Genomic DNA, 25197 nt, shown 5'->3' with positions numbered 1-25197 from the left:
AACTAACTTTTTACGACTCATCTGATTTTTTTGTTACTAGCTTCTTACCAAGTTATGTTTCTGAGAGCAAAGAAAATGCCCGTTAGCACATGTCTGTAAAGGCTCTTTTCAGCCATGAGTTTTATGGTGACAGTTAAGGGTTGAATTCATTGAGGTGCAATGCAGCAAGCCTAACTTGAAGAAAATTAATATTTCTTTAGTGTTTCATTTTTCATGTAGGAAAAGAACACATTAGAGAACCATTTCTATTCTGCAAACAGCGCATTTTCTTACTCAAGTAGGATTAAAGAGCAATGCATATTTACTGACATTTGGCCAGATAGCTAATTTTTTTCAGAGGTGGCTACAATATAGATGTTTCTTAGATGTCAGCCACACTTGGCATTTTGCAGACAGAGTTCTGGTCTTTCATAGTAACTATTTTGCTTTGTTTCCAAAAAAAAAAAAATATTAAATGAAGACAGAATATTTTTAGAGGAATAAGAGTGGGCCACAGGTTCAAGGGAATTGTTTGTTGCGTTCTGTAGTCAGTCTGATGCTCAAGGTAAAAGTTAAAATGGACCAAATATATTTCACATTTTTCAAATATCTCTTTGAACCACTTTACAATAGAAACCCTAAATCTTCCCTGCTAGGGAATTGGTTTTTCTGCATTTTAAACTGGAGCGGTATTTTCATATGGGAAATAAAAATTCCTCTTTTTACTCTAATTCCTCCCTATATAATTTGATGTTCTGCACTATTGTTGCTAGATTTGCATCCAAATTTAATGATTCCAAACTGTCCCATCCTTCCACTGTACAGCTGGTGGGCAGTCCTCTCTCCTCCTGCTGTGCTTCCCTAATGTCTAACAGTATTTTTCTGTGTCTCAGAAAAGCAAAGCAGACTGCTTATTCTACTGAAGGAGTATTATCCACATAATGACTACTTAATTTGTCTGGATTTAAGCAATTCAGTAAGCTCTCATCATGACTCACACAAATATCAGATTATCTTGAATAACACCAAACGTCATCAAAAACTTTACAGGGCATCCATTTCAGTTCTCTCTTGTGTTAACATACGCTTCCTATTTAAGTACATGTCAAATACAATACTTTACCTTACAGTATAAGTTTACTATTAAAGTATTTACACAAATTCACCATTAATATTTGACATTCCTTACCATGAAATGAATGCTTTTGGAGGGATATATTTTTAGTGTGGTTTTTGTGTTTAAAAGGTGCCTTGTACTTTGGTGTTGTGCTGTGGATGCTGTCTTTTTTTTCCTCTTTTTTTCCTTGATGGATGGGAGAGGGGAAATAGCATGACAGCATTTATTTAAACGACCTTAGGAACATTACTGTGTACCTGTTAAACCAAAATAAGAATAAAAAATAGCCAAACTTCAAACAGGGCTTCCCTCTAAATAGTGAAATGTTTGATTAGAATACTTTTTGAACATCTCGGTTTCTTTTTATTCAGTTGAACAAGAAGCCTTTAGCTTATAATGTGTGCCCATCAAAAAAAGCACAGAAAAGCAAAAGTGTCTGGAGCATTTAACACTGCTGGGTTTGAACAAAGTCAGGGTGGTGGGATCCGAGGTGAGGACTGCCTTGGGGTGGCACCGCTCCCGTTCATCTGGCCCTTTCTGAGAACGGGATTTTATAGCCTGTTGTCTTCTGCCAAATGAGAGCTGACAGCCTGCAGCTCCTTGAGTGCTCAGCTTCTGCTGAGACCCACCGAGCCTGCTATTTGAAGACAATTAACTGCTGTGGCTTTGCTGAATAGTCTATTATATATGGTCTGACAGATCATTCTGCCTATTATTATTTTAAATGATACAGCGCAGGGCTCTGCAGGAGAATAAATTGAAACTTCCCACGTCAGTCCCTCGGGGCAAACACCATTTCAGACTGAAGGTGATGTCAGAGAGATGCTTGTGTTTTTTTATGCTAGCCACGGGGAACACAGAATATGCACAGGCTCTTTTCAGGATGTATGGTCAGCATGTGGCCTTTGGCCAAAGAGAACTGGTTTGGCTACCACTTACTGCTTTTGGAGCAAACTAAACCAAAAAATTGCAGTATGACTTGAGACCTGTAATACAGGGCAGCAGATCCTGTGGAACAGTATTTTTCAATTGCAGTTGGATTTGAAAAATGCTGCAAACCCTGGCATTAACTTTCTGCTTAATGGAAAGTAGTGGGGGACAGGGATTTAAGCTTTTATTTTTTCTGTCTGTCTTCTACAACTGGAGTAATTGTCCCTTTTGTGCTGCACGATGCGGTGGAACAGTATGTTGCCCTTAAGCTGTCGTGGCTGAGAGGTACAAACCCATACCAGGTCCCACGGGAGGGGCTGGAGTTTGTCATCAGGAGTCATGATGACCCAGTTCCTCATTAATCGCTCTCCGTAAACCTTTGGTGGTTTTATGGCACTTCGACCGATAACAGCTTTAGCCAGAAATGGTGAGAGGAGCAGGATTTTCTGTGCAGGATGAAATGTGGAATTGGAGAGAGGAAGGCAGGCAGAAGACCCAAGCTGGGAGCCCAGAGTTATGGCAGTCAGGGACTTGTGGGGTGGAAGAGATTGCTCTGCAGAGCATTTCAACATCTTTTGAAACCAGAGCCAAAAGTCTCGCTTCTGTGATGGTTACTGTGCCTCATGCTATCAGCTAGCAAATTTCTCAGCTCGTGTGAAATATAAAATATTTGCATTTATTTAAAATGTTAAATGTATTCACTTCATTGGAAGTGTTCAAGGCCAGGTTGGATGGGGCTTTGAGCAACCTGATCTAGTGAATGATGTCCCTGCCTGTGGTGGGGGGGTTGGAGTAGATGATCTTTAAGGGTCCCTTCCAACCCAAACCAGTCTATGATTCTACTTTAATATATTTCTAATTTTTCTCATCCACAGCAGCCTGAAGAGGAGCAGTCTGCCTGTGATGTTACCAGCTCCAGTTCTTCTGCCGATGACACCATGTCCCTGGAGAGGAACTCATCCTTGGGCAGCGACACATCCCTTCCCTTCCCGCCAACGGTGAACTTTGTCCAGCCCAAGGACAGGCACAGCCTGGATGGCAGCTGCATGAACATGGTGGCCACGGAGGGAGGAGAGAAGGAAGAGGAGCTGGACAGTATCACGGATGTGCCCGCTCATTCCTCCGTCTTACGAAACTCCATGCGGCCACTGTCACCTTTCCGTCGACACAGTTGGGGGCCAGGGAAGAACGCCACCAATGAAGCAGAAATAAATCAGAGGAGGTGAGTAAAGAGCTGCTTTGATTTACTTTGCACCCACTCATGCATATTTATCTAAGCTTTAGACTCGGCGTGATAAAACAGAAAACTGAGGATGTCACTTCTGATTATTTCTTTTTCACTCAAAGGGGTGAAGACAATCTCCTAACATATGTTTGTTTGTTTGTTTTAAATTAACTTTCAGGATTAAAGCACTTAATACCTACAATATGCTTGAGCTTTCCAGAGCAAATGGAATTACCTTGGGACAGGTCTTCCATTTGAACTGTCACCACCCCTTTCTATATGAAGGGCTTTGTTAAAGGAATTATTGGAGTGTTAAATCTCATTGACCACAAAATAAACACGACCATTGTTGCTCTGATTGTATTAAAAGATAGCACAGGCACCAGGGTTTCAAAAAAAAGTGTGGAGGCTCCTCATAGTGGTCAGATGGGTAGTCCCTGTTTCATGGAACTGGTTCCACCTCAGTCTCTCATGGACAGTAAGTCCCACCTAACTCATCACCAATGTCCCCGGTGGTGCCCAGGAAGATTCAAAAGGGAAGTTTTCCCATTTGTTCTTTCAGAAGATGCAAGAGGGAGAGGTGTAACAGCCATGTGAGTGTGTAGATGCTGGTGCCAAGTAACTCTGGGGAGAAAAGGTGCTCAGCCCCCCATCTCAGTGGGGAAAAAGATGAAGTAAAGGAAGATGAACACCAATAAAGTAGTTGGTGTAAGGTTCCCTGCTGTGCTCTGCACTGTTCAGCATCTGGGCTGCCAGACACTTCGGGTCAAACCCTGCATGTTCTGAAACCAGTGGAGGTTTGACCAGTGTTTTTAATGCATTTTAATGCTTTCAGAGCAGGAATGGCCAGTTGTTTTAGCAGGGTCAGGGTGCCATATCCTCCTGTCCCTCTAGTGTAGACCTGCAGCTTACAGAGGCTGCAAGCCCAGGCATGCAGCACAGTGCTGCTTTGCAGGCTGCCTGCTGCCATCTTCATGGCCATGGGTCTGCTTTTAAGATGAACAGAGTCATCGCATTTGCTGATGCCGTTAGATTAAAACTGGCCATTCACAACGGGTTCCTGGTAAATTGTTACTGACCCATTTGGATAATCCAGTGAGAGGCAGCAGTCTCCCATCAGAAATGTATGTATCCTTTACACGTTAGGAGCTGCGGGTATCACTAAAGCAGTATCATAGATGCTTCAGATTTTAAAGCCAATGTTGAAAAACATTCAGGATCCTCTAAGTAACATAAGGTGAAAGAGTTATTGTTGTTGTTTACCACTGCCACCTTTTTTTGGCTTCGTTCCTGGTCCCCAGGTAATATTTAAATAAATTAAGTAATACCTATCTTTTTACAGCTACAAAAGAGCCGGCATAAGGTATACATGCAGGTTTATGATGGAATTAGTCCATAAGCTCATAAACTTATTTGGAGAGATTTATTTTTAAGTGTAGGACCTGTTATGTAAGGATTTCTGAGCATAATAAACTGCATAGCTGGCAGTTACTGCTAACACTTAACAGATGGGGTTAAATTCTCCTGCGTCAGACATTGGAGGCTGTTTCTGATACAGGGAAAATACATTCATTGTAAATGTACGAAAAATTGAGTTAAAGAGACAGTAATTATTTTCATATGTTCATAGATACAGCTGGCGCTTCATAAGGATAGCTGTCACATAGGTTAATTAAAAAAAAAAAAAAGCTGGGTGGGTCTTTGCTGCTGATTTGGTTCCTGTTTGTTTTTATGTTTCTGTTACAGAGGAATTTGGATTATTTGGTTGGGGGGGGGGGGGAGTTCTTTGCTCTTTTCATACGTGGCTGTTGCAACGTTGAGATTCTGGTTGCTTAGTGAGCAAACAACAAATACTGAGGAAGTGAAGCCCAGACAAGTGTCTTTCATACAAATCAGTTAAATTCGGGTTGTTTGCTTATTCACTTATTTTACATGCAGTAGATAGTTTTCCATTTAAAGGGGAAAAGCCCTTATTGTTACTTTTGCAAACCTTTAAAGTGAAGTAACATGGAGCACAAGCCTTAGATAAGGTTTGTCCTGCTGATGGGCAGGACCTGTGCTGCTCCCACTGCCTGCCACCCATTTTCTGTGCTCCCTCTCCTTCTCTGGGCACCCATGGCATTTCTTTGGTACATTGGTGAGCAGGTTGCACTCACTAAATGAGCAGAAAATGGACCAAACAAAGTGTAATCGCCACCAAAACCAACCCAAGGATTAGAACTGGGCTGTGCAGCTGGGAAGAGGAATAAGGTGGCAGGCTGCATGGTCAGCTGAGCTGTAAGAGGTGTCTCCTGCCCCCCCCAGCAAAGGACTCAGAGCCTGGTCCAGGCCCCATCCACACCAAAAATACTCTTTCCCCTGATGGCAAAGTTAGCTAAGTCAAGCTTAAATAGACCTGCTGATCAGGACCCAAAGAGCCTATAGAAAAAATAAGTCTTTTGTAGAATTTGGTCTTTTCCAGTGTTACGTGTTTTCTCTTTGTAAGAGGACAAGCATAAAAGTTTGTTCACAGAAAAGATCAGAGAAAATGATATCATCTTAAATAAAATGTGAAAACATCCTCAGTTCCCCTCCACTTCCCCTCTCTCCTTCAAATGCACTTGACAGATAATCCTCATGTCTACACTTTGCCTATTAAAAATACAAAGAAAACTAACAAGGCTGCCACAAAAGGATGTTCATCCTTCAGTTAATTCCTGACATTCGTAGCGAATTTGAAATGCCTGTCTTTCAACAATGATGCAGTGTTTTTAACGTTTGGTCTGAGGAAAGAAATGCTGGCGTTTTTCACTGATGGATTAAGCACTGCAAAAGTGGAGCTGGTGTTAATCATGGTTGCTAACAGCTTGTGTCAAATAGTTTGTCCTTATCTAAACTTTAAACTGACCTGGCTTTGGCAGCAGCTAAGTTGCAATGTGGTCAATACCTGTGAAACCTTCCTTCTGTATGAAAAAAACCCAACCAAAGCCAGATTTATTTCTAAAGGAGAGAGGAGGAAAGAGAGACTCATTACTTCCTTTAGTATTTAATTTTGCGTTTTCCCTGTATGTCCATTCTCTCTGTTGTTCATGTGTTGGGGATATTAATCTTTCAGCTGCCATTTGTTCATTTTTTTCCATTCAAGCTGCTGACCACTCTCCATGATTCATTTTCAGTTCAATGCGAGTTCTGGGGGATGGTATAAAGAAGCCTCCCATTCATAGGAGAAGGTACAAAGGCAACTAATGTGACTAACTATTTTGTGTTTGAATGTCTACTAACTCCATACTGTCATGTTAGTAAACCTGTATTACCTCTCGAAGCGTTGGCATTAGAGCCATGCATCCTGCTTGGCTGCTTTCCCTCTCCAGTCTGACACCAGGTCAGTTTTTCTGACCCACAGAGCATATGCTCAAGCTATTTTCTCCAGGAAATACATTAATAAATTGGGAGAAATCTCAGATGTAATTTTGTTGGCTTTTGCCATGTGTAAGATTTGGAGTTGTGTTAAAATACTTGTTTACCTGTGAGCGTGTGCGTAATTTGGATTTAAAGCACATCAGAGACTCCTTGCAAGACTTGCAGGAGGGGCACCTGGGGAGGGGATGCATCAAACACAATCTCAGGTTGGAGAATACTCTGCAGATCTGCAGCTGACTGAATTAAATGGCTTTAATTTTTCTCTTTTGCTGTTTTTTTAATAACCATCTTCATACAAAATGGAAAATAAGTTGTATTTTTCCTTTACTTCCATCTGTGTTTTTCTTCTGTATAGTAAACTTTCAGTTCCTCATCCATCATGCAGATATGCATTTTCATTCACATAACCTTTGCGTTGTCTATTAACATATAAAATAAGATACTTTTTTGACACAGCAGACATGTGGACTGTCCATACTTACACATTTTTAGGCTAAAAAAAGAGAAGTTTAGCCTCTCCCCTTCAGTGGTTCAACCTCTTCTCATCTCCCACAGCTGCTACCTCACCTCCTGTGGCAGGTTAACTCAGGATTTCACTTCCCTTGCAATGGATGGGGTAACGTGTGTGTCTAAACAAACTACCACATTACCACATGTGGAAAAAATGTTACCATGATGTTACTACCAAAAAAAAGAATCACTGTGCCTTACCATGCATCAGCATAAATGAAGCCATATAAGCAGTGCTGTACTGTTCAGGAGAGGGCTCTTAAAAAAGAATTTTTAAAAAATGGCACAAGAAAGAACATGGTTTTTTACTTCTATGAAGCCACTTAATTTGCATCACTGTGCTCTGAAGTACGAAGTGCAGTGCTCATCTTCTCAGCTCATGCAAATGAACATCTTTTTACCAGTTGTCTGTTAAGGCTTCTCTGTAGGGGCTGTGTTAGTATTTATAGTCACAATATTCTGAAACACCGAGCTTACACAAAGAATAAAGAAAACGTCTCAGATAGGCAACCTAAAATACCTAGTCATATCTGAAATGTGTGGTAATTCTTTCATAGGCATTCCCTCTTTTTTTCTTCTTTTTTTCTGGCTTCCCAACCATTTTGGTATCATCCTCTCTAAACCCCAGTTGCAGAGCAACAGCCTGAAACTAATTCCAACAGTTTATGCTCTCCCATGAGGCTGATGTATATAATAGCTCATCCCTCTTCCCCAAGTTGCCTTCTGTAAAGGGGTTTTGCATGCTTTGCATTGATCTTGTTCAGTTTTTATGGTCTTGCCAACAGATTGTGGGTGGCTCCCCAGCAGGATTGTAATTCTGTAAGACTGCTTTCCACAGCCCTTGCCAAAAAGGTCTTTTTCTTTCTCTGAGACCTTCCACCACTTCCAGGCTTCCTTCTACATATATGCATGGCTCCTTCCCTTCCCTCCACTCTTCTGCTTCCCTTCCGTGCAGTTTTAGCATTTGGGATTGTCACTATAACATGGCAATGGTCAGGAATAGAGGCATCTTCAAAGTGCGCTATCTAGTGTAAGTGTTGCATCATTTCTTTAACGAGGAAAATCCTCTCTTTTTCAATTGAAAGTTGATCACACAAGAATTACTGACTTTTGCAAACAAGTCAACATAAGCAGAGCTCTAAGGGTCCACCAAGTCCAGTAGTCTTGGGGCCACAAGCAGATGGCTGGGGGAAGCAAGGAGAGGTGGAAAGCATGTATGATACCTTCCTTGGGATACTTTATCAGTGTCCATCTAGTTTCTGCTGGGCAGGTTTTACCGACCTGCTGGGAGGCTGAACCTAAGTCTGAGAGTGCAGACTGAGGTGTATGATGGAGATGGGTTTACTGTGGCCAGGACTTGGTTCTTTTATGATCTCAAGCAAGTATTTAGTCCCTCCATCCCTCACAAATACTTATATTTCCCACAACGGTTTAGTTGGATGTTGATGATGAAGTAATTGAAAATGCTGGCCTGTTACGGGAAGGTATGTCTTCATGAAGAATGCTTATGGTACTGTGCTGAGAGCTACTGGTGAAACACACCTGGAGCTTTGGGGTGCAAAGCACAGGTACTTCAGGTGTATCCTCACCCAATTAACATCCTTAATAAAACAGGTGGCAATTATCTGAACTCCACCATTGAACACCAACCATCAAACCCTTCCTGAATGTTTCCAGTGTTGCACTGTGTGTGGAAACTATACGAGGACTTCGCATGAGATGATGCAGTCAGTGGCTTTAAACCTTCCTTTGTGCCCTCTGAGACTTCTGGCACTCACAAATCCTGGCCCAGGGATGCTTAGACTTGTTCTGCCCTTTTTGTAGGCTCCTTGCCTGGAGCAGACTGTGCTCTGGCCATGTCCTCTGCTTGTGTGATCGCAGGCCAGGGGCTGGGAGCAGGACTTGTGCAGTGCTGCTCTGGCAGATCTGTGCTGATGCAAAATTCCCTTCAGACAACGTATGTTTCCTGGACAGCTTTTCCCAGGATTTAAGAATCCTTTATATGTCATAACTGACAAGATTGATTTCTTTGTGTCTCCAAAACCTGCAACTGGGCCATGAGCTGATAGAGAAAAAATGTCAAAAGCAGTATTTAAAATAGCAACCAAAATATTTGCATTCTGTATTTGCCTTTGCATTCTCTATTTGCATTTCTTACATCTTTCATGATGCAACTTGGGACTGTTTTGGGGTATGGGAGCTGAAAGGTTTTCTAGTCAAAGTACTATTTGAAGGACTCTTGATTTAATCACAAGTTAATAGTAAGACAAGCCTGTTTTTTTCTTCCAGCCTCTTTCACTGATTTCCTGTGCAGCATTTAAGAATGTAACTCTTTCCTTATTTTTCCCAAGAGTAGCCTGCGGTCATTCATACTAGTACAGAGGGGACTTAAACAATTAAATATCTGTAAGGGATTCTTTCTCTGATTTGGGTATGAGAGGTACCAGAAAAACACTAATTATTACTAACACAGTGGCTGTGTGTGATTACTTATGCAAAATTGGCTTTGGTGTATTTCAGTCTTGTTTTCCCCAAAAACTTCTTTCCTCACAAGGAGCAGGTTCACCAGTACGTTGTATACTCGCCGATGGGATCAGTTTGGGGGAAGCATGGGCTGTCCTGCTGCTACCTGTTTGGTGGTAACCTCGGTCACTTGGGGCACTCTGGTGTGTTCTAGCAGACAGAAATATATAGTAGCTACTGCATTATTTCCGAGTTGGTTGGGTTTTGTTGTTTTTTTTTTAAGATATGCAAGAGTGAGAGTCTGTTAACATTCCCCTGTTCCATAACAACCCAATAATCGCAGCCCTTTTCCTTTCTTTGCCTCTCTTGATATTCCTAGTTTGAGCTGGTGTCCCTCTGGTGTACAGTTCATTACCATGGGTCCTGACTTTACTTGTAGAAGGTATGGTATAAATAAATGTGCAGCAGAAAAAGAGCACTGCAAACACCCTGTCGTCAGCTTTTTGTGCATCGCCTTTTCCACTGCTGCTCTGGCTGAAGCGTGCACGTGTTTGTTTGCTTTGTCTGCTTTTTCAGCCGTTAGTCTTTGGAATGGGTCTTCTGAACTGGGGTGCAGGTGAAGGTGGTGGCTGCTTTTCATTGGCCTCGAGCATCAAAGAAGCTGCACTGTTGGTTTGAGCTGCTCTATTCTGTGATGATTTTAAGGCGTGTTTTTTCCACAGCAACGATCATAATGATAATTGTGATGGCCAAAGAATCAAAACAAGAGTTAATGTGATTCAGCGCCACTTTGTTATGGACGGATCTCATAAAGGATTTAAGTTCTTACAGACTTGCTCTTTGCAAATTGAAAGATCTAGTTTTTTCTTCAAAGAGACTAACCATGTAAAACTTTATGGGAAAAACCAATCTAATAGCCACAGATGAAAATTTCTCAGACACTTAAAGCTCGCATCTTCAGTTGAAAGTCCCAGAGTTGAGATTGATGCTTGGAGGTCAGGTCTTTACCTGATACTGCCTGGAAGCCAGTCTCCCAGATTTCATAGCTTTCCTCTGGCAGTTATTGCTGGTTGTGGGTAGAGCTGTTAAACTCTTTTTGTGTTGACTAGAAATTTAGAAAGAAGTTAATCTGTCTTTCCTGTTACAGATTTAATTACGTTCAGTCTGTATACCCCGACCAACAAAATACAGACTAATGTCACCCACTGATAACTATTTTATGGGCTAAAATTTGCAGTTTTGAGCTGTTTGTGTCACAACAAACTACATGATTTTTTTTCTGTACTGTGTAACATCATTGTTATCACCTTGGGATGCAAGCAAAAAAATATTCTTCTGCCCTAAATAATCAGGGTGAAATGGGACTAATTCCTCTCTGCAGGTGTTTTAGAATAAAGTTTATAATGCCTGCTATTGATATACATTGTTGAGTCAAAATCTTCCTAAAGCAGATTAAATTGTAAATGCCTCAGCCAGTCTTCTTTCTCATTAATTACAATGAAAAAAGTCTTAAAAAATTTACTAAATCTTCTTATTCAAGGTTTACAGCAATTTTTTTTTAAAGATGCATATTTATCAGCTGCTTAATGCTTCTAAAGGAATGAAGAACATTAATCACTACTATGCAAGTCTACCTGAATTTAAAGCTCTTCTGGTTGTTTAAATAATCTGTACAGTCTGTAGTGTGTTTTCTCTTTTATTTGTTTATATGTTAGCTTGTTGGCCACTTAGATGTCATGAGTAGCCTCAGGTTGGGATATATATACAGGGTAGGCCTTGCCTCAAATTAGCAGGACTTTGAGAGCATCAAATCAAACATTAGCCACAGAGTTGTGCTGGTGTACTGGGAGGTGAATCTGTAAAGCTTGCACATTAATCTGAACTGGCATTCCAGTGGGTTTATTGATGCTTGGGCACAAGGAGCAGGAGAGTCAGAAGCAGACTGTTAGGGCCAAAATATATCAGATGGAAATAGTCACATGTGAAAGAGGGGGGGTTGTGTAGGTGAGAAGAGAGTGTATTGGCATCTTTCTGTAGAGGTCACTTGTCTATCAGCAGCTGTCTCTACAGAGATTGGCCAAACCTTTTATTACTACCAATACTGCAAGAAAAGTTTGGTATTTTATTTAGCTTTGGATGATTGTCTGTCTCTGTTGGACAAGACCTAGCTTCCTCACTACATGATAAAATAGGATTGATTGTCTGATGGAGACAACATTTATTGTACTAAAAAAAAACAGAGAGAAAAGGAAAAAAAAGAAACCAGCTTTGCAGAAAGAAGGATGTTATCAGTGCCAAAGCTTTTTGTGCAGTGGCAAGTGCTAAATAGAATCAGGGGATGTGTCTGCAGAGATGAATGTTACAGACAGCCCAGAGCTGATTTTGTGGCTGCTGGGAGGAGTGTTAGTCCAGGACAGGCAGCACTGTGCTGTACAACGAAGTTTAATTTGGGTGGCTTTATTCCAATGGAGAGCCAAATAAAAAGCTAGCAAAGAGAATATGTGGAAATATCAAAATGTTTAGAAGGGGTATTTCTAGATTTTCCTGTGCACCACTCAAGAAGAAGGGAAAAAAAAAACAAAAAAAAAAACAGTAGGAAAGGCTATTGACCAGGAGTTTGGTCATTCAAGCAACTACTGTGTCTCATTAGAGGCACAAAGGTGCTACTATTTATTCTGAAGAAAATAGAAACCCCTCCACTTCTGTCTGCACTTGGTCATTGAGAAGTGACATGCTGAGGAGTAACATCAGCATTTCCCTGCACAGTTCAGTTAGCGACGGCCTTGTGATTTATGCTTGAAGGTGCTATGTGCTGAAAGACCTGGGTCTCTAAGAGTTTGTCAGCACCTAACCTCCATGGTTTCTCTTCAGTTACAGCCTAGAAGGCCTTGCTGGAGACTCTGGTGAGAACAAGAAGCCTTCTGCAAACTTGGAGGCTTCTTCTCTGAGCTCCAAAGACCTCAGACGGACCCCGCTTGCCAGCAATCAGTGCGGGTCCCTGGTCTTGCTCACTGAAGAACTTGAGCAAGGAGAAATCAGAGACTACGATCACCAGGTAAAGCTGTCCCACTGTTATTATGTGATGTCTATGTGTAGAAAATGCTACATCAATGTTTTGGAAGTCATTTTCCAAAGTGACAGTCTCACTGTGAAAGCTTCCACCCTATATATATATAATATTAAAATCTTCCATCTTTAACACAGAGGAATTTCCACTGTGTTAAATTTGCTACTTAGTTCTTTGGGGCAACATGGTTGATGGGTGAAGTCTTAGGATGAGAACAAGAAACTTTTCCAGTTTTCTTCCACTGATTGCATGAGTAATCATGGAAAAGTTATTAACTTTTTAGCATGGATATAGTGATACTATCAATCACAGGTGTTGTAAGGCTTCTGCAATTAATGCTTATGCCTCCTTTTGTGGTCCTGAAATATACGCAAGTACCAAGTAGTAATTTATCTGCTAAAGTTTTCAGGTTTATTTTCATATCGTAGGAGGAGAATAAAAATTATTTTTCTTTCACAGGTGTAACCAGAATTAAAAGGCCCATTATTATAAGCAACAGTTAAGCAAAACGTTAATTGCAAATTAAGAAAATTTAGAGTGATCACTCTGGAGCGGAAGTCTATGATAGCTATTAAGGACAGATGGGCCACAATATTATGGGAATCTCTGCTTACTTTTATTAAAGAAGCAATTATAGTCTTAAATAATATAAATACCCTGGATTTTTCTGAGTCTGAAGTTTCAGCCATAGTGTTTTGTGGGTTCATGTCAGAATCGTTAGCCAGCCAGTCTGTTTACCTCATAGAGTCACTGCTATACTTATCTGGCCTGTAGAACTATTATGTCAAGACTCTCAGGTCTTCCTTTACTTTGAGGAATGGCATTTTTGGGGAATGCACTGCTAAGCATCAGATTTTTTACCATGTTGAACCAGTCTAGTTATGCTGAGAAGTTGGAAGCACAGCAGTAATTCAGTGGCCATCAGACAGTTAACAGTATCTGTCTTGTAATATCTTGCAAGAAAATCAAGCACCCAGAGTCTCTCTGTTGCATAATTAGTTGTCTTACACTTAAAAAACAAACAAAATGTTATATTTCACTTGTGTGACACTGATTAAATTTTTCATGATCCTTTCATTTCTCACCTCTTACCTTCTACTGGGATCATTTAAATTTTCCACTGTTTGAAAGTGAGAATTTCAGTAAATGTGAACACTGAACTGTGATCTGAAGTTGGGATGGTGCTGTCATTCTTGACATATTTGCTCAGTGTGGTTCTGTTCTGTTCTGCAGATCCATCAAACATCACAGCCGCAAGGATTTAATTTCTGTTCTTCTGCTGTTTCATCTCCACTGACCAAATCTATGTCTCTAATGTCAATTAGTAAACCAGTGCTGGACAGTGAGTAACACAGTTTTCCCTTATTCATTCTGTCATCTGTATTATTAAGTATATCTTGCTACCTTCCCAAGGCAATATTTGCTAGTACCTGCTCTTGCTTCCTATATTATGTGAAATATATGTTTCACTGCTGCATGGGATTGTGGGTGGAAAGGCAGAACTTGTTCAGTTTAGATCCATGTTTTGTTCTTCCCGGTGTATCCCTAGTATTTCGAGTTCTGTTGGGTTTCTTTTGTTTGTTAGACTACTGGTACAAAAACTATGATTTACCGAGTTTGTTATTTAAAAAAGCAAAAAAGTTTGAATTTTACATCCTTTCAGAATTTACTCCTTTGATGTCAGGTAAATTCCACTTGAGATCTTAATTTCCTACTTGTAGATTTTTTGAAAATTGATATATGGAAACTTGAGAAGCCATGTCTTGGTCTCTTTGTGGGAGTTTGTTGCTATCTATTTTGAGTTAAATGTTTTGGGGCAGTTGGGTGTAATTTATTGCATCTCATTCCAGAAGAAGATAATAAAGATGATTAGGTGAAATTTTTCAGTTTAGCTTAATTGAAGCAATAACAAGCACCTAATTTTGCAATTTCACTGAATTGATTCTTTCAGCTGAAAAAGTCGTTCAAAAGGCTGCAGCTGGATGTGCTTAGGAAGGGCCATGTTACATGTTTTCATTTTATTAATTGCCAGCCAGAAACCATATTGACATTTTAGATCACAAATTGTCAATCAGTGATGGTCTCTGATCTTTTCCTCTTTATTAACCTGCTGATTCCTCGCAAAGCTGAACAAAGGAAAGGTGCTTTTAAGAAGGGTGTCTTATTCATTTAGGAGGCTTGCTGGAGGAAGCTCACAGAGATTATGCTTTGTAGGAGATGTTTTTAAATTCTTTTTCATCATTCTTCCATGACTGATAGGCATGTGGCCTAACGGATGTGTCCCCCAGCAACGGTAACCGAAACATGGGCAGATCTGTCCCGTGGAAGGGCCAGCTCCTCTTCTGTGCAGTGGCGCACTCTCTTTCCTGCTTGGGCTGAAGGCCGCCATATTTTTTTTTTTTTTTTTTTTTTTAGCAACCAATTTATTGACATTGCATCCCATTGCTAACTGAACACCATAACTAACTCAGCTAGTTCCCAGAAAATGCACTGTTGGTGGCTGAGAGAGCTTGGCCAGCTGAGGCTCGTCTCCTTTTCCCTTGAGACTTTCCTTCAGGCCTACAGCAGGGGGGTTATGACAGCGGAGGATTTGTGCCTCCATCTTGGAACTGGACAACCTGCTGCCTTTCCACTCTTCTCTTTCTTTTGACCCACGTTAAAAATGCCATCAAGGCCTGAGCTGGTGGCAGACAGGTTTGATTTATCCCATCTCCTTCTAGAGTCAGCCTAGCCATGATGGTCTCGTTGAGAGAGAAGGACAAGAGAACATGTAGTAAGCTTTCCAGAGGGGCTGTGGAAGAAATAGCAGGGTTAGTCTTCTGCTTTGAGGTGGATGTCTGTGAGTTTTGGATGCTGAGGTTAAAAATTACTGATGCTTCTGTGGGCTTTATGTTCACAGTAGTTAATTTGTGATACCTGAGAAGAGCCTCATTTTTATAGGAAGGTGGTTTCTGAAAATCAATACATTTGAGGAGGTTGATGTGAGCACCCAAAATGATTACTCACCTTTAAAATTTAGGTCACAGATTCTCTTCCCAATTCTGACACTTTCCTGACTTTGGAAACTTCAGTAAATCACTTCATTCTTCCTCAGTCACTTTGAAAGAGGAATAGTGTTACTTGAGTTGTGACCATAAGTACATGTGAAGCAGCTTAGTGCCTTTTTTACAAGGTCTCGGTGTATAAACTCCCTTGTATCACCTAGGTTTAACGTTTGTTTTATCGCAGCAGAATATGTCAGAGTTATGCAAGAATAAATCCTTGGTTTCATGGAGGTGAATTCTAGGAAAACTTGTAATTCCTCATTCCACTTTCATAATTTTGTGATACATGTTTGGAAAAAAAAATCCCTGATTCCTGCAAATGTGTCTGAATGGGAAGAAAGCAACATGTTCTGCACCAAAGCTTCAAAAACTAAATCTAAATGAATAAGCATATGGAGGGCTTTCTCTTATTTTTCCCATTTATTGTCATATGTACAGAGGCAGGAGCAATTTCCAAGACTGAGTTTCTAGTCCACACTCCATCTGATGTGTCAGATGTTCCAGGAGCTGCTGTGGCCATTCACAACTGTTAATCCTTCAGCATTTTATAGAGGGAGGTCACAAGAGCTGTTGGCTGGAGTGCTCGGAAGACTGCTTTCAGCTTTGGAATAGCAAATTTCCAGTGTGGAGCATTGTTATAAAGCCAGGAACTGCTATAAATAAAACCACTGAAATGAAAGTTGAATTGAACTGTGCTGGAGGAGGTGGTTCTATTTACAGTAAAGTATTATTGTTCATCTTGACTCTTAGTCTAAATAGGCAGAGACTACAGAAGAAAGCAAGCAGTGTTGCCTAGTCATGTTCTTCAGGTCTGGGACACTAGAACAACTCCTTTGAAAGGCAGTCTAAACAAAATTAATGCATGAATCTTGCTAAGAATTCTTCAGTTTCAGTGCCTTTCATTAGGTCCCTCTAGGGTTGTTCTGCTCACGTTGGAAAAGCGTGCATATAATTTTAGTTAAATCGCCTCTAGGCAATTGGCATTTATACCTTATGGTTGAAGGAAAATTTCAGGGGAGTTTGGTTTGCATTGCTTGCATTGCATTGGATATTCCTCAGATAGTATTTTTATATTCTGAATTCAGTTTGGGGTTATGATATCAGCAATACAAAAAATTATTTTTGTAGGTGGCTGAAAGGACATGTTTTATTCAAAGAGAGTAATAATTGCTGCTACTTTCTCTTGGAAGTTTAATACTGATAAAGTCTGTAGCCTCTTCCCTTTTGTGCAAGCAAATTGATTTATTTGTGCCATAGAATGACTTAAAAATGTCTGAATATATGTGCTGAAGATGTTTAATGTAGATGCTTAATGTAGGACCCTTAGGTCAGGTCTGTTCCAGGGGCAGAGTTTTCCCAGCCCTCTCCCAATCATCTCTCCCAAGGACACACTGATGCACCATGTGAGTGATGGGTATCCAGCAACCTGACATGGGTCAGGTCACAGCTCAGAGGTTTCCACCTGTGCTTGTATGATGAGAAGATTTGGGAAATGTAGCCCTTGGGCATCTCCATAAGAGGCTGTGTAGCAATTTCAATTAAGAGTGGCTAGCTGGCTCCTACATCTCTTTTCAGAGAGGATTGTACTTATAAAGAATTGTTGCAAAACTGCTGCTATGCAAGAGCTGCTTTTAAAAATAAATTATGGGAGATTTGATGTCACAGACTGATTGCTGAGTTTGGCACTGTGTTTGGTAGACATCTTCCAGACAAAGACAGAAGAGGATGCAGAGGGGCTTTTCTCATGTTCAGGCAGTTTCTTTAAAACAAGGACTGTGAGTTTTAGAAGAAGGCAGGAGAAGAGATGCTTTTTTTTTCTGTTTTATTTTGGAAGAAAAGAAAGGAAATGTAAGTGTCTCCTTTTTAAAGCTGGAAACTTTGAAGGGCATAACATTATCAAAACGTTTGAGTTTTTTTGGAGATAGAAGTGGCAAGAACCTCCTCATGTAGATAAAGTCAACACTTCAGATAAAGTATCCTTGCTAATATCCGGCAGCTTTGCTGTGTCATTTAACTGCAAAAAGCACCGTTAAACAAATACCTTGAGTTGTTCTAGTTTGATTCCCCAGCAGTTATTTCAGTGAAGCGGATGCCCTTTGTCCGGAGATGCATTATGTTATTGGTATTCTGTTTGGGAAGATAACTGTTCACATGTAAGTCTTCATTAAGAGGTCCTATAAAAAGATGCCAGCAAAATAAGGAAAGCCTTGAACCTTGAGTTATGCGTGCAGTGAGACCTGCATCCTCTGAAACCTGCATCCTCTGGAATTTGCACGTTCTCAATTCTTTGTTTCTTGTGCCTTTTCTGAAGCCAGCTGCTTTGCAGACATTTCCTTTGCTTTGGTTTTAGTTTGCTTTGGCTGCTTTCCTCTCCTTTTTATTATTAAATGCATTTTCAAGCATGCTCTAATCTCTGCTGTTAACCCACTTCTCAGCCCAGGGCCGGACTCGACCATCGAGACGAATCTCCTTCTCCTTCAGCATCTCTCCACTCATTCCTAAGTCTAAAACTCTCTTTTCTATTGGCTCTTCTTCCAGTGATGAGGAGGAGGAGTTGGATAGTAAGTAATCATTTTCTGTGCGTTGCAGCCATTATGGGTGGAAACAAAGGGAAATCCGGTTTTCTGCTTTACACCTTGAAGTTTCACCTTGCAAACATTGAACTAACCTTTCCATTGCGTGATGTCTAACAGCATTATCTTAGTCCTGTATCTGAATACTAACTAATGGCAGAATAAAAACATTATAATCCCAAGAGTCTTGTACATCAGCACCATCACATCTCATCTAGTTAGTTTTGGTCTGTATCCACGTGGCAAATACCATCATGTGCCACTCTGACCAGTGATATAGTCATTACCTTTTTATTAAAACCAAAATACTTCTCTTGAGATTGTTGCAGTGCATTGCCTTGAGGTTGTTGCAGTGCTTGGAGTTTACAGAAGAGGTAGATCGTTGCCCTTCATAGGTAAGAGTGAGTACATTGCTCAGTGGAAGTAGAAGAGGAGAGAAGCCCTGATACTAAATTCTGAAAATCTTGGTTGCAACTTCACAGTTCCCCTACTAAGCAAAAGGCATACATTGCAGCCAAACACCTTAAATCATTAAGGTGTTTGTATCTAGGTCCTGATATCAGAATAGGTTTTTTGGGAAACAGGCAAGTGTTACGTGGTAGCTTTTTTTCCTCCTGCAAAGTCTATTGCTAAAAGAAACCCAACTAAGGCAGAAGATTGAATTAAAGTAATTTAGACTCCTCTTGTTTTTTTAAATAGGCTTATCAAAGATAATTGAAAATGTTTCCTATTTCTTAAGCATGTTTTATTAGACTGTTGAAATAAACCAGAACAGATAATTCTCTATCTAAAGAGAAAATTCAGAGCAGCTGCATCAGTTGGTTCAAATCAAAGGTTTGCAAGGAAACTAGCCTACATCCCTCTTGTCTGTACTGGGATGGGTGAAATTGCTTTCTAGTCAACAGATTTTGGTTGCTTCCTGAATTTAAAAAATCTCCACACCATCTATGTTGTAGGTATCTAAATTCTCCTCCTTTCCATTCCCAGTCTTCACTGTGGGTTTGTCCCTTCATGCAAGAAAGTCCTGTGCTCTTCCCAGGTGTATTACTACCCACTTCCATACTGAAGCTCCTTCCTCCTTCCCCTTTGCTCAGTCCTTCTCTTCTGCCTCTAACAAAACTCACAATTCATGGTCCTCACAAAGTGAACAGCAAACATACAGCTGTGCATTGATGTCACGCTCCCACAGTAAAAAGTACTCTTAGCTAAACTTTTTGCTGGATTTGGTTGTTTTATTGTGTTTCTGGTTGTTTTGGGGTTTGTTTATTTTTGTTTGTTTTTTTGTTTTAAGCATCCAACTAGTTAAGGAATTCCTAATAGCCAGCTTAGGGTATAGCAATTTGGGGGGGGTATTTCTGTTAGCCAGTGTTTATCTTCTCTCCCTCAACAATGTTACTGTTAACGATGAGCATTTAAAATAATGTCAGATACTGTCTCAAACAAAAATGTTGCTTTCTTTACATGTGTTTTATATTTGAGGGTACTGTGGTGACTTTATATAAAGGTTGGTTTAGCCACAGCTAGTCATAAGACTGCTTTGGCAATGGGCATTTTTCACGTAGTAGTCCCAGACCAGTTTGTTTATTTTTTCACGTCTTCAGGGTTCATTTCTCATAAGAGGATGGATGTGTTAGAATTGAGATTGCACTTGCATTTCAGTTACTGCTCCTCAACCTCTTCATGCCTGTTTTTCTCTAGAGTGTGGGAAATTAGTTGCAGTTTGTTTGATATCATGATATATTTAAGACATGGAATTCAGGTGGCCAGACAAGCCAGTCTGTACGTTTTAGAAAATTATTATGAAGCCTTTGGATTTCTTAACCCACAGAAATTTAATTACTGCCAGCATTAAAATGTTGAAAGCTGGTTTCTTTTGTTTGCAACATCCTAGTTCAGTTGCTGCTTTCTGCATAATGGAACTTGATGAATTATTTCAAGTCTAGCTACCATATGAAATAATTTTCATTATGGTGGGTGATGCTTAAAAGGTGTTCAGATAAGTACACCCAAATTTGGCTGCTAGGCCAGATTCATTGGACATAGATAGCAGTCCTGGCCTTTGAACAAAACTAACTTTTTTGTTGGTTGTGAAGTCAATTTTAGCATTTCAGTTTTGAACCTGGTCATGATAAGAAACACAAAAATTATGGAAATAAACCTTCCTTCCCCTCTTCTACCTCAAAAAAACCCTTGAAGGTGAGAAAATGTGTGCATTTCTATGCTTCTCTTCATGGGCTTAATAGCTTGCAGCACTGTTGATCATATGATGTTATATTGTAACCTAAAACATGAATTCATAAATAGGCTTTCACTTTGATTTTTGTCTGGATCCATTTTGCCTGCCAGTGTCAAGAATCCCCCATTTTTAAGATAAAACACTCTTGCAGAAAAGATCAATAGTACATAATTCAAAGTTCCCATGCAATGTACTTTCTCAAGGTGCTGAAAAAGTCACAAATATCAAATTATTACAGCTCTTGATTCAGCGTTCATTCATACTACGTTAACTGTAAAGAAACAAAAAGGTTTATGAAATACTTAGATTCAGTCAAATTGATGAATCTATTAAAAAAAGGAAAGACTAAGGAGGCTTAACCCATGTTAAAAGCAGACTAGAGCTAAAACATGAACCAGAGTCACTGGAGCATTAACCAGGGATTTGGGAGTCTGTAAACTGCTTGTGTAGATGCTTAGGTAGTGGATAATATATAAAAACGCAGCACAGCCAGGAAATTGAATAGTGGACTTCATTTGATATATGTTACAGTATTACTAACTTCGATGTATTTCAGATAGATCATTAATTAGATGAAAAATTTTGCAAGGGAGATATTAACAGCGATCTCCAAGCAGGGATTAGGTAATGGGGTATGCCTGTATTTTAGTTTCTCAATATGAAGAAATGATATTTCTGTCTCAGGCTATATTGACACTGGAATTAGTGGTTAGGAAAATGTGTATTTTAGAATCATAAGGCATAATACTGTATGCACAGTTTTTCCTAATGCACTTACTGCTTTTGGATAGAGGACCATCTTTGCCTCTGATGTCAAGTGGCTCTTTTGCATTCACCCTTAGCTTTAACATGTTAACAGGATTTGAAGCCAAAGTACTGTTAAGCTTACAGTGTATATGCAGAAGATGATCAGTCACGGTGCTTCTTGAACTTCAGATAGGACTGCAGACAGTGATTGTAGTGAGGGTTTTTTTGAGTCCTGACAAGCCCAGTTACTCTGGAGAGCGCCCTCTCTCCTCTGGATCATTTCATCCTGATTTTTCAGTCGTCTTCGATGGTTCTGGTAAATGGTGTCAGCTACCTAATCTGCTCCAAATGCATTGTGCAAGCAGGTTTCTTGTGGTATAAAGAGAATTTGTGTCATTGGCAGGGCTTCAGCTTCATGTTGAAAGTCAGACTTTCCTCAAGCACAGTGTTTTGTGACTGAGCCCTAGGCTGGTAATGTTCCGTGGAAAATGGAATAAGGCTTCCCTTGTTTCCCTTACTCTTTATGAAGTGCTTCAGGATTTTGATGGGAAAATGAACTATAATTTTATCAAGCAGAAGAGTTTTATACATGAAACCCGGATGTGTTGTACAATAGATTCTTTCTAGTGGTGTGTAAATAAATGCATTGTAGCAGAATGATTCTCATTTATACCTATTGTCATTGAATTGGCAGTTCTGATTCAGATACCCTGATTTACCAGCAAATTTAACACATGCGCATCCTTTGCCTAATAGCTGAAGAATGATAAAAATACTAAGCAGGCTTTCACCTCAGCATCTAATTTGAGAGCACCTAAGGATGCAGGGAACAGGCTTTATCCTGAGCACATGAAATCTATTCTAAACACTGACTTCTGGAAAACATTTCCCCTTCCTCTTGAACCGTCCAAATATGCAAACTGTGTTTTTAAAATCAGTGGGCTAAGATTGCAGTCTAACATGTCATCCTCCCCACCCCTCTGATCTTTTCCAGGTACACAGGCGTTCAGCGGCCCCACGGGTTCCTCAGTTCAGAGGTACGGTATTCTGGGGGTATCGCGTCTCTTCTGGTGGGACTCCTGCAGTGGGCTCTGGTTTGGGCATCCAAAAGCCTTGCTGGCAACAGTGCACTTCAGCTGAAATCACAAGTTGTCAGGCTTGGGAAAATCAGCCCCGTGTGTCTAAAGGCTGAAGAATATTTTAGATCACAGAATATGAAAGCCTGTTCTAGGTCTTCTCTCTAACCAGGCTTTGTGTTTATTCATAGCTAATAACATAACAGCTTATCTATTATCGAACATATCAGTTTACCCTGAGTTGTATTCTACACTAAAAGTAGTTGTTCCTCCCTTTTAATTATGTCTATATTTCTGTAACGAAGGCCAAAACAATCATGTTGTTGTACGTTACCTTTCATCCTTGCAAGCTGTAGAGAGGAGATAATTTTTCCGGTGGGTGCTGTCTTTAAAAGCGCTTTCCTGGAGGAAGGACGTTTGTGGCACTGAAGGAGCTGGGCTTCAGCTTTATTTTGTGGCTGGGAGGCTCTTCACCTCTGCTCGCTGCTGTTTTGTCCTCTTTTATTTCATTTGTCTTTCTGTCGTTCCGCTTTTGGTTTGCGTTGTACTTCCTATAGACAGACTGTGTCCTTTCCTTTAATGTAATCATACTTTCCTCCCTAATTTCTTATTCTCCCATAGAAGCTGAAGAAGTCATAAGCTTGTGCATGTAAAGGATGGCAGAAAATAACTGGTGTCCCAGAAATGCCTAAATTAATACAAATAACAATTGCTGTTCATTACTTTGTATTGGTATTCTCATTTCTCAGGGGAGGCTTTGCAGACAGTGTGGTTTCTGTTAAAGACACTGCCTTTTCAGAGTTCATTAGATGTCTTTCTCTGGAAGGAGATTTCTCTTTAAAGGATGCATGCGTGTCTATCCCTTTCTGTCTGAAATATCAATGATTAAATGCCAAGACTGACTGTAGCTGCAATGTGGGCTGTGTAAATGGGCAGATGCTGCGAGCTGGTTAGTGGTTATTTGGCCACCGGAGCAGCAGAGGGTGCTATGGCATGGCTTGAGAATGGAGACTGTTTAAAAACAGATAAAAGGATTCCTAGAAATACATGACAAACTACTGGATTAGCGTTTTGTCTTCACTTTGCCTTCTCTGGTATAACACCATAAAGCAACCCGTGACTCTATTGGATAATAAATGGATTTGTCCTTTAAAAAAGAATCTATCCAATTAATACATGCTTTGGGGGAAAAAAAAGAAAAATAAAAGCAACCTTTTTTTTTATTATTTTTTTTCTTTTAGCATATCTGAAGAGAGCAGCAGTGTCCCTGCTGGTAAAAGTGTAACAAAAGTCAGTCGAACCTTCAGCTACCTCAGGAATAAAATGTCCAGCAGCAAGAAGAGCAAAGTAAGTGCTTCTTGTGATTTATACGTCTGTGAAATACCCATAAGAAGCAGTAAGGAATTCTGTATTTCAGTGTGTTTCCATAGGGTGGTATTTATGTCTTTGCCTGACTTTCTTTTCTTTTTTCTTCCTTTCTTCCTTTTGCGCGGGGAGGATTGTCTGTGGGGTAACGGGGAATTAGCTACATGGCAAATCTTAGCACCCCAAAATTGAAATGCATCTGAGGTGAGTTTTCCTGTGCAATGTTTTGCCTCTTTTCCCCATAGAATGAAGCTTCATTTATTATAGAGAATAGATTGTGCTCTGGCATGAGTTATGGCTTTGCAGTGACTGATGGGTCTAATTTTTACAGAACCTGAGAGGTGTTTAATAAAATGAAGACAGTAGCTCTTAAGAAGGGACTGGCTGCTGAAGGCTGTATTGTGTTTCCCTTTTATTTTTACCTTTGCCACAAAGTTCCCGTGCACTGCTGGAGAAGTTGCTCAAACTGTGACCTTTAGTGATGTCCAATATTTATATTATCCCTTTTTTTCCATCCTTGAAACACTGGGATTTAATTTGATGAAGGTTAAATGCTGCTCAGCACAGCTGAATTTCCTGGGAACAGCATTGGTTACAGAAATAATTACATTAATGCTAAGTACTTCACACAAATGGGCTGTTGTTGTCTCAGATTGTCCCCTGAAGATTAATGTATGTTTGGGTTTTTTGGCTTGGTTGGATTTTTCACTTGAACGTCACCTCAGTTTATCATGTCTAACAAAAGCTAAGAGCACCTTACCTCACAGTGGCCAATGTGTATTCTATAGTTAGGTCATGTGTAGCTAATATGTTGGTAAATACTATTGGAAGGCCCCTGAGACACGTAATTACATATTCTGATGAGTGTCTGAATAGCAAACAGGAAACAAAATGTGGCATAATAAGCATTGTGCCTATCACAGAATAAGGCTGAGCTGAAGCATACAGATTATAGGAGGGGCCATGTTACACCTGTGCAAACAAACTTCATTTTAGCCTTTCCCAACATAAGCACTTGATGTTTCAGCCTGAGTGTTCCTCTAACATAGCTGGGTTTGTGTGCTTTCATGGTCCAATGCACATTTTGATACACATTTTTGAAAAATTGCATCACCTTCACAATGAGGTACCAGCTGTAGTGAGATCAGTCATCGTAACGCACAGTTCCTCTTTATGGATCTGCCTTTAAAGATGCAAGCTGCAAGTACCAGAGTCTCAGAGCTGCTGCTGAGCAGCTTTAAGACAATGTGGTTGCTTGCAGCAAAGTACAATGTCAAAAAAAAAAAAAACAAACCCAAAAAAACCTGTTTATGTAGAAACATCAGTGCAAACCACTAGCGCGAAGTTGTGGAGCATGTTGCAAAGCCTGTGAGCAAGACTAGAAGTTCATTAACTGGTTCTTGCACTTCAGGTGTATAATCTCTAAAGCAAGAATTGGAAAGAGAGAGAGATTGAGATCTGGTTGG

The 25197-nt window shown here is 40.2% G+C and overlaps 1 protein-coding gene across 3 annotated transcripts in view; it reads left to right on the top strand.

The window, feature by feature from the left end:
• AKAP13 (A-kinase anchoring protein 13) overlaps positions 1–25197 on the top strand; it is a 227727-nt gene that overhangs the window by 169602 nt on the left and 32928 nt on the right. For 2 of the 3 annotated variants that reach the window (XM_069798474.1, XM_069798475.1), the window contains 8 exons: positions 2902–3248; positions 6407–6460; positions 10003–10065; positions 12495–12678; positions 13924–14032; positions 18170–18295; positions 22285–22327; positions 23608–23713. In XM_069798474.1, coding sequence (XP_069654575.1) covers positions 2902–3248; positions 6407–6460; positions 10003–10065; positions 12495–12678; positions 13924–14032; positions 18170–18295; positions 22285–22327; positions 23608–23713 — 1032 coding nt within the window. The remainder of the gene's footprint in view (positions 1–2901; positions 3249–6406; positions 6461–10002; positions 10066–12494; positions 12679–13923; positions 14033–18169; positions 18296–22284; positions 22328–23607; positions 23714–25197) is intronic. The other variant, XM_069798476.1, reaches the window with a different exon arrangement.

This window comes from Haliaeetus albicilla, chromosome 12, assembly GCF_947461875.1.
Source record: "Haliaeetus albicilla chromosome 12, bHalAlb1.1, whole genome shotgun sequence".
NCBI classification, from domain to species: Eukaryota; Metazoa; Chordata; class Aves; order Accipitriformes; family Accipitridae; genus Haliaeetus; species Haliaeetus albicilla.
The sequence above is the reverse complement of the archived record's forward strand: the minus strand, read 5'-3'. Positions and strand labels throughout refer to the sequence as shown.